General features: G+C 35.2%; 1 protein-coding gene across 1 annotated transcript; it reads right to left on the bottom strand.

Annotated features, from left to right (window-relative positions):
- Nucleotides 1-3179: 3179 nt before the first annotated feature.
- LOC130589773 (uncharacterized) lies at nt 3180-4464 on the bottom strand. Its single transcript, XM_057391335.1, has 2 exons — nt 3761-4464; nt 3180-3672 (listed from the first exon to the last, which is right to left on the bottom strand). The coding sequence occupies exons 1-2, from the start codon at nt 4374-4376 to the stop codon at nt 3656-3658; spliced, it is 633 nt and encodes a 210-aa protein (XP_057247318.1). The 5' UTR covers nt 4377-4464; the 3' UTR covers nt 3180-3655.
- Between the last annotated feature and the right edge of the window lie 4981 nt (nt 4465-9445).

The raw sequence follows: 9445 nt of genomic DNA, 5'->3' as shown, positions 1-9445 counted from the left end.
CATAGCAGTTCCGATCGCTGCTTTTATGACATCCTTTTACGGCACGGCGTTTTGCAGCGTCAAGAACATACTAATCCTTAAGTAAGAACTTCATACTCATGTCAAAGGAATCCACTAAATATATTAATAAGAGTCTCATAAACCTTTTAGAGAACTCCCACTAGGTCTGCCCAGCGTGTATCAACTATACAAGCCTATGCAAATGACTAGACATCTCCATGTCCCTATAGCCCATGAAACTGCGCTATCAATCAACTTGCAATCTAGTCCATGAAATTGAATCATTTACGTTCAACTTAATGATTCGAACTAGGGACTAAGGTATATTATAACTCCTGTTCACTGGATAGAGTTCCATTTGTCAAATCACGTATTTGACAATTCTATCAAACGTTATAAAATACTTTGAACGTTTTATTTAATACTAAACCAAGATTAAATAAGAAAAACTTTTTATTGATAAACATAAACATAACATATCAAAGCGAGTAATTATAACTGTGAACTAATTAAAAGTAAATAGTACACAATTAAACCCACTCTCCTATATGCTTAAGCCTATAGCCCTAGTATGACTCTCATGCTTGGGTGTGGCAAAGGTTTAGTCAAAGGATCAGCGACATTGCTATCCGTATGAACCTTGCAAACTATTACATCCTTTCTCTCAACGATTTCTCGAATGAGATGAAACTTTCTAAGTACATGTTTACATCTTTGATGTGATCTTGGTTCCTTAGACTGAGCTATGGCACCATTGTTATCACAATGTAAAACAATACCATCTCCAACACTAGGCACTACTCCTAGCTCCAGAATGAACTTCTTCATCCAAACGGCTTCCTTTGCTGCATCTGCTGCAGCAATATACTCAGCTTCTGTGTAGAATCAGCGACAGTGCTTTGCTTTGAACTTTTCCAGCTCACTGCCCCTCCATTTAGACAAAAGATGAAACCAGATTGGGATCGGAAATCATCTTTGTCAGTTTGGAAACTTGCATCTGTGTAACCCTCAACAATTAACTTACTTTCACCTCCATACACTAAGAAATTATCCTTAGTCCTTCTCAAGTACTTTAGGATATTCTTAGCTGCACTCCAGTGTGCGTCACCTGGATTTGATTGGAATCTGCTACACATGCTCAAGGCATATGAAACATCTGGGCGAGTACAAATCATGGAGTACATAATGGACCCTATAGCTGACGCATAAGGAACATTACTCATTCGCTTAATCTCATCAGGCCCAGAAGGACACTGAGTCTTGCTAAGCGACACTCCATGTTGCATGGGTAGGAAGCCTCTCTTAGAGTTTTCCATGTTGAACTTAGTGACGATCTTATCTATATAAGTTCGTTGGCTAAGTCCGATCATCCTCTTAGACCTATCCCTATAGATCTTGATCCCCAAAATATACTCGCGTTTCCAAGGTCTTTCATAGAAAAACAACTTTTTAACCATTCCTTGACTGACTCAAGCATGGGAATGTTTTCCTATGAGAAGTATGTCATCTACATACAAGACCAAGAAGACTATGTTACTCCCACTTTCCTTCTTGTAAACACAAGACTCTTCTCCATTTTTAGAAAACCAAACTCTTTGATTGCTCATCAAAACGAAGATTCCAACTCCGTGATGCTTGCTTCAATCCATAAATGGATTTTTGAAGCTTACATACCCTCCTAGGATTTTCTGGATCCACAAAACCCTCCGGCTGTGTCATATACACATCCTCTTTCAAGAACCCATTCAAGAAAGCGGTTTTGACATCCATTTGCCAAATCTCGTAATCATAGAAGGCGGCGATCGCTAGGAGTATCCGAAGGATTTAAGCATGGCTACCGGTGAAAAGGTTTCGTCATAGTCTATACCATGAACTTGCTTGAACCCTTTTGCAACCAACCTTGCTTTGTAAACCTGAATATTACCATCCTTGTCTGTTTTCACTTTGAAAACCCATTTGCAACCAATAGGTGTGATCCCATCGGGCAAATCTACCAAGTCCCATACTTGATTTTCAGACATGGATGCCATTTCGGACCTCATGGCTTCGAGCCATTTTTCGGAGTCTTCACTCATCAAAGCTTGCTTGTAAGTAGTAGGTTCCTCAAATTCTAAAATCATTATCTCAGAATTTTTGCTAAAACAAGAAATCAACAAACCTCTTGGTTGGTATTCTTGTTCTACTAGACTTACGAGGGGCTGCAACAGGAGAAATTTTCTTCTCAACAATTTGAGAATTTTCGCACGAATTAGATTCGAGTGGGACAATAGGAGGTTCGTGTACGGGATGCACGTCCTCCAACACTTGGTCAGTTATGGGAGAAGATTCCTCCAAAGGAGGAACTACTTCAAGCCCAACATCTGGCTCTTGTGTCGTTGTCTCTAACATAGGATGAACTATGTCCATTTGTTGCTCTTCTCGAACTTCTTCGAGAAATACATTACTCCCACTTGCCTTTTTGGAAATAAAAACTTTTTCCAAAAAGACACCACGACGAGCAACAAACACTTTGCCCTCAGTGCGATTGTAGAAGTAATAGCCCTTGGTTTCCTTGGGATAACCCACAAAGAAACACTTATCTGATTTAGGGGCGAGTTTATCTGAAAGTAAACGCTTTACATAAACCTCACATCCCCAAATACGTAGAAAAGACAAGTTTGGAACTTTTCCACTCCATATCTCATATGGTGTCTTATCTACTGCCTTTGATGGAGTTCTATTAAGTGTGAAAGTAGCAGTTTCGAGAGCATATCCCCAGAAGGATATTGGAAGATCAGCAAAACTCATCATAGACCGAACCATATCAAGTAGAGTTCGATTCCTCCTTTCGAAACACCATTCAACTGAGGTGTTCGGGGAGGAGTGAGTTGTGAAAGAATTCCACAACTCTTCAAGTGATCATTAAACTCTTGGCTCAAATATTCACCACCACGATCGGATCGCAGTGCTTTGATTGTTTTGCCAAGCTGGTTTTGGACTTCATTTGGAATTCTTTGAATTTTCAAATGATTCCGACTTATGCTTCATTAAATAGACATATCCATATCTACTTAAATCGTCCGTAAAAGTAATGAAGTATCCAAACCCTCCCCTAGCTTTTGTGCTCATTGGTCCACATACATCAGTATGTATTAGGCCCAATAGATCACTGGCCCTTTCACCCTTTCCAGTAAAAGGTGACTTTGTCATTTTACCCATTAAACATGATTCACACACATCAAATGGCTCAAAGTCAAAAGATGTTAGAAGTCCATCTTTATGCAACTTCTGAATGCGTTTCGCGTTTATGTGTCCTAAACGACAATGCCATAAGTAAGTAGGATTAGTATCGCTTGATCTATGTTTTTTGCTGTCTATGTTAAGGACATCTTTGTCTAAGTCTAGGTAATATAGACCATTAGACCTCTTAGCAGTGGCATAAAACATTGAATTCAAATAAACAGAGAAACAACCTTTCTCAATTGTAAATGAAAACCCTTCATTATCCAAAACAGGAATAGAAATAATGTTTTTGGTAATAGCAGGAACGTAATAACAATTATTAAGCTCTAATATTAATCCAGAAGGCAAAGGTAGACTATAAGTCCCAACTGCAACGGCGGCAACTCTTGCACCATTTCCAACTCGCAGTTCCACCTCTCCTTTAGCCAAGGTTCTACTCCTTCTTAGTCCCTGCACATTCGAAGTAATGTGAGAAACACAACCGGTATCAAATACCCAAGAAGTAGAGTTGCTAAATTAATGTCAATGACATAGATACCTGAAGAAGAAGCCCCAGACTTCTTATCCTTCAAGTACTTTGGGCAGTTACGCTTCCAATGACCTATTTGATCACAATAGAAGCACTTGGCATTTGCGGCCACCTTTGGCTTTGCCTTTGCCTGTGGCTTAATAGCAGTCTTAGTGGCAACTTGCTTGCCCTTATCTTGCTTTTTCTTGCCAGCCCATTCCTTCTTAAAACCCTTTTCCTTTTGAACCATAAGAACTTCCTTCTTAGGTGCAATAGTGATGTTTTGCTCGGCAGTCATGAGCATCCCATGCAACTCAGCAAGGGTTTTCGACACCCTGTTCATATTGAAATTCAATCGAAACGTATTGAACCCCTTATGAAGTGAGTGCAAAATGATGTCAGTAGCCAACTCTTGGCTATAAGGAAAGCCCAACCTCTCCATGGCTTCAAAATAACCAATCATTTCGAAGACATGAGTGGCGACCGGCTTGCCTTCAACTAACGAACACTCAAGAATAGCCTTGTGAGTTTCATACCTCTCTATCCGAGCTTGTTGTTGAAACATGGTTTTCAACTGTCGGATAATGCTATAGGCATCCAAGCTTGCAAACCTCTTTTGAAGGCTTGGTTCCATAGCCGCTAGCATAAGGCAAGTAACAATTACTGACCTTTCTGCAACGGCCTTATGGGCCTCTTTCTCAGCATCAGTAGAGGTAGTAGTTAAAACTGGGATCGGGGTTCAAGAACATCCTCTCGACCTTCGGACCTAAGAACAATTCTTAGATTCCTTTCCCAATCAAGGAAGTTGTTCCCGTTCAATTTATCCTTCTCAAGGATTGAACGTAAGTTAAAAGGTGAATTATTGTTGTTACCAGACATGATATCTACATAGAAGATGCAAAAAGTATAAGTATGTTTATCATAATAGCTTTTAACAAATTTTAAACACTTTAAAATAAAAGCTATGCACTTGACCAATTTTAACGTGTCCCCTTTTTGAATCAAGTGGTTCTAAGATCCTATCAAACATGATTTATAAGTGGACTTTGGCCTCAACTTAAAACCAAGTTTAAAAGGTAAGTAAACTCCTTTACTAATTACAACATTTGTAACTCTTAGTTAATGGGTGTTTGCTAAGGTGATTACGCTCCCAGGTAAGGAAGTTACCCACAACGTTGGGGAGAGCCTTCCTAATCCTAGACAGAGCTTGTCACCCAAACACAAAACCCAAAAACTTTGCTACAAAATCCAAAACCGTTTTGATGATTTTGTTGGGCCAAACCAAACTAAACTTGCAAATTTCGGAAATTTACTCTACTTAGCCCAAGATTGAAAGTAATACTCTGCTTTGGCAGAACCTATTACTAACGATCAAGTTTTAGTAGGTGTTTATTTGGAATAGCAAAAACCCAATATTTTATTTAAGGGACCTAAGTAAATTATTATGTTGATTTAATTACTAGTGAACATTTAAATAATTAAATCACAAGCATAATAAACTTAGAAAGCATTTAAAAGCAATATTTAAATGCATAAAATAAAATGTGATCCTAGTATGGCCCTAAACCTAAAGACTACTCTTTAAGGCTCCCTTGTTGAATCACCATGGATCTCCATCCTTGTGCTTCATAGGATAAGATTGAATCACCATTCTTCTTATTAATACTTGAATAAATATTTTTGGAATTATAAACTAAAATATTACAAAAATACCAACGATGCGTAGATCGTATTTAGATTACAAAAATACATTAACGATACGCAGATCGTATTTTCTATCCAAGTTTTGGGCCATACTAGTCACCGCATGCATTCATAATATCATATATACAAAAACATGCATTTTAATCAACTATTAAAATAAATTATCATGTTTTAACAACTTTAAAACATAATAACACCATGAAGATTTAATCACACATTAAATCCTATGGTTGGTACCTTAAGACAAAATTTAATCATATTAGAATTTCGTCTCACAAAGGCTTTAAAATATTAATCTAACAAATTTAATCATATTAAACTTAAGAAAAATTAAAGCAATTGTAGGCACCACATATAATTTAATCATATTAAAAACAAAAACTTAACATGATGACTAACCACATAAAAAGGGCATGGAAGAATTAATCAACTATTAATACTAACAACCTAAAATGTAATTAAAATCATAATAATAAAAGAATAGTTACTAACTCCTTAGTAACCCCCTTTAAAATTAACTAGTCAATTATCACATATAATTAACTAATAAAATTAAAGCTCATTATTTAATTCAATTATGACTTAAATATAAAATTAATCACCATTAATTAATTTATTTGCAAATTGGAATATACTCAAAAACAAGAAAAAGAAAGAAAAAAAAATAAAAGCAGGCTGCCAAGGCAGCAGTGTACACTGCCACCTCAGCGCCGGCCACCTGCGCGACCACCAGCAACGACCAGAACCTGCCACCGCGTCGCTGGCCACGGCGACCAGCACCGGCAGCACCGCAGCGCAGGCAGCAGGCCGCGCCAACAGCAGCGCCCAGCGTAGGAAGCTCGCGCCGCGCGAGCCACCACGACGCCGGCCACAGTCCGGCGGCACGCCAGCCACCATGTCGGTCGAATTCCGGCGGCCCTTCCCCCTTTCCCTTTCAATTATCATCAACCCTTGTGCATAATTGAATGAAAGTTACAACAAATTGATTTGGGGAAAAAAAAATTAGGGTTCATATCAATTTTGTTTTTAAAAAAAAACATGAACTAACACACAAAATCTGATATTTTGTGATGTGAGATTTCAATTTTGAGTATAATATATATTTATATATATACATAAAAATCCAATTTTTATGTTTCCAATCAGTTAATATCATAATATCAATTATGCAAATGAATTCATATATAAAGCCCTCCCTTAATTGAATTAAAAAATGAAATAAAACATGCATCAACATGATCATATTAATCTATGCAATAGGCTAACTGATACCACTGTAGGAACTTAGATGCATAATGCGGAAAATCAAGTATCAAATACTTGTACATCTATCCCAAGATCATTGCATAAATTAGTATGAATCAAATAATAGTATAGAATTATACCTTTGATGCGTATGTTCCTCTTGTCCACCAAACTTCTAGTGGAGATCACCTTAGAACGTCAAGCGCCGTTCCTCTAATGTTGGTCCACGAACAACACTTGGATCACCACGTATGCTAGTACGGAAGAGAGACAAACTCACTTGCTTTTGGTGGTGTATGAGGGCCGAAATATGGGGAGGAAAACTAGAGAGAAAAATCAGATTTTTCTCTTAAGAAGATGACACACAAAAGATGATCAACTATGTAACTCCTAATACAAATATATAGGAGTGGTTACAAGTGAACTTCATGAGGTTTTATTGGCCTCATAATGTGATAGATTATGAGCCTAATAAACTCATAAGTTACACATCTTTTCCATCCACCATAAAACCGTCCAACCCTTTTCACAAATGGGTTTGGATATTATCCAAGTGTTATTACTTGTGTGACCTCATAGGACCCAATAATACTAGTAGTTGGCCCTAATCATATTAGTCCAACATACCACAATTAGCTTCTAGCAAAACATTGTGATCATCTAATATTATTTAATATATTATCTCCATAACTTATCCTAATATTATTTAGTTTATTACACTTGATCGAGGACAAAATCCTTCACAATCATGCATCACACGAGATTGAATATAGCATTATTAATATTGCAATTGATAGAATTTTAGGCGAGAAATAGTTAGGTTGTAACATGTATGTCATTCTATCTTACACAGAAATCTCATTTCGAAAGCAAAACAATTATGCGATTTTGAAAATCTCCAAGAAACTTCCTTAGGGGAAAATATTATTGTAAACATCTTACTTTCCAACTTATTATTCGTTTCGAATCTTTGTGTAACATATTTATGACTAGAAAACTGGTGATCTTTTATATCCAACAAATGTTCCTAAATTTCACAGAAAGATTATTAACATAGTCGAACATACCCATAATGGTAACGATTTTAGGGTTTATTTCAGAAAAATTATATTATTTAATATCAAAAATTATATAATGATAGAAAATTTAATCAAAATAAAATAAATCGGGGAATCGAATAACTAATTCAATTGCATGCGCAAATTCGAAGGTGCGCACAGTTGGACCTTCCCCCAGGTGCACATGCCAATGAACATTTGCAATTCTGGAATGAACATGTATGAGACCCACTTCAATTTCTCTTTCCTCAACTTTTTCGCCCCATGTGTGTTGTAAATTAATAAACATCTAGTAGTTTATTTCAATGGACATTGTAGTATAACAAACATATGTTATTGTTGATTGAACATTAATTTGCAATTCCTGAATGAACATTTATGAAAAATTAGTGTAATAAACACATTCTTTCTGTATGTTGAATGAATAAATGTAATTATGGATTGAACATTTTCGACTTATTCGAAAATTCATTATGTTTACAAATTTTCATAATTCAAAATTGCCGTCAATTTTCAAAATTCAAATTTCAGAATATGTTTCAAATTTACTATTATTCATTTCTCACTTCATTCAACATATTCAAATTGTTAGTTTGTTCATCCAATCAAGTTCTTAAAATGTTCTTTCAAATTACTTATAATATGTTCATTGTGATGAATATTTATGTTGTCATTATTATTCTTTGTAATGTACAAATATGATTGTCCAATGAACAACATACTATCGATAATGAATAACCCATCTGAATAGTTATATAATAATAAAAAAAATTAAGTAATTACAAAAGATGGTTAATTCAAAATGTAGTATGTACTCAAATTAAAGGTTGAAATATAACTAAAATAATACAATATGTCCCATATGAACACTAGGGTCTTACAAAAGAGCATGTATTGCTAACTAAACACTATTGAGTCCATTAATACGATATTTTTTATTTTGAGCTTTTTTCCATTTCGATTGATTTGATTTGTGAGATCTCGACACTATAACTTATCATTACTTATCTAAACTAGTAGAATTAAACTGATACAAGAAAGGAAAGAGTAGTAGTTAAAACAAAATTATTCAAGTTTATAATACAATAATGAACATAATCTTTCAAACATACAAATAACACAATGAACATGCTTCCAGACACACAATAAATATATGACAAAATATAACGAGCATGTGATTAAAATGAACATGTTAGTAATACAATAAGCATCAACCTAAAAATGTGCACATTATACTTGTAAATAGTATAATAAACATCACATAATCATACAAAGAATATTTGAACAAATATCATACATGTATAAACAAATATATATGATAATAATCCATCATTAATTCGTATCATTTCATTAAACATATTACAAACACATAATGGATATATGATTAAAATGCAACAAACATCTAACCAACATGTGTTTCAGCGAACATATGGTAATAGGTCAATGAACATGTCATAATTCATATTATTAATTCAATTAATATGCGTCAAATACACAATGAACATATGAACAAATATACCTAACATCTAAACAAACACATAATAAACATATGGCTAAATATAATAAACAAATAATCAATACGAATTCAATTAATATATTATAATAATGCAATGAACGTATATTTATAGTACAATGAATATTACCTGGTTTTTGATGCCTTTTTTGTCATGATGTGGAACTCTACACCCCCTCCATTTACTGGGCTCTC

This window comes from Beta vulgaris, chromosome 8, assembly GCF_026745355.1.
Source record: "Beta vulgaris subsp. vulgaris cultivar EL10 chromosome 8, EL10.2, whole genome shotgun sequence".
Classification (NCBI taxonomy): Eukaryota; Viridiplantae; Streptophyta; class Magnoliopsida; order Caryophyllales; family Amaranthaceae; genus Beta; species Beta vulgaris.
Note: the sequence above shows the minus strand (reverse complement) of the source record. Positions and strands in the feature narration are given on the sequence as shown.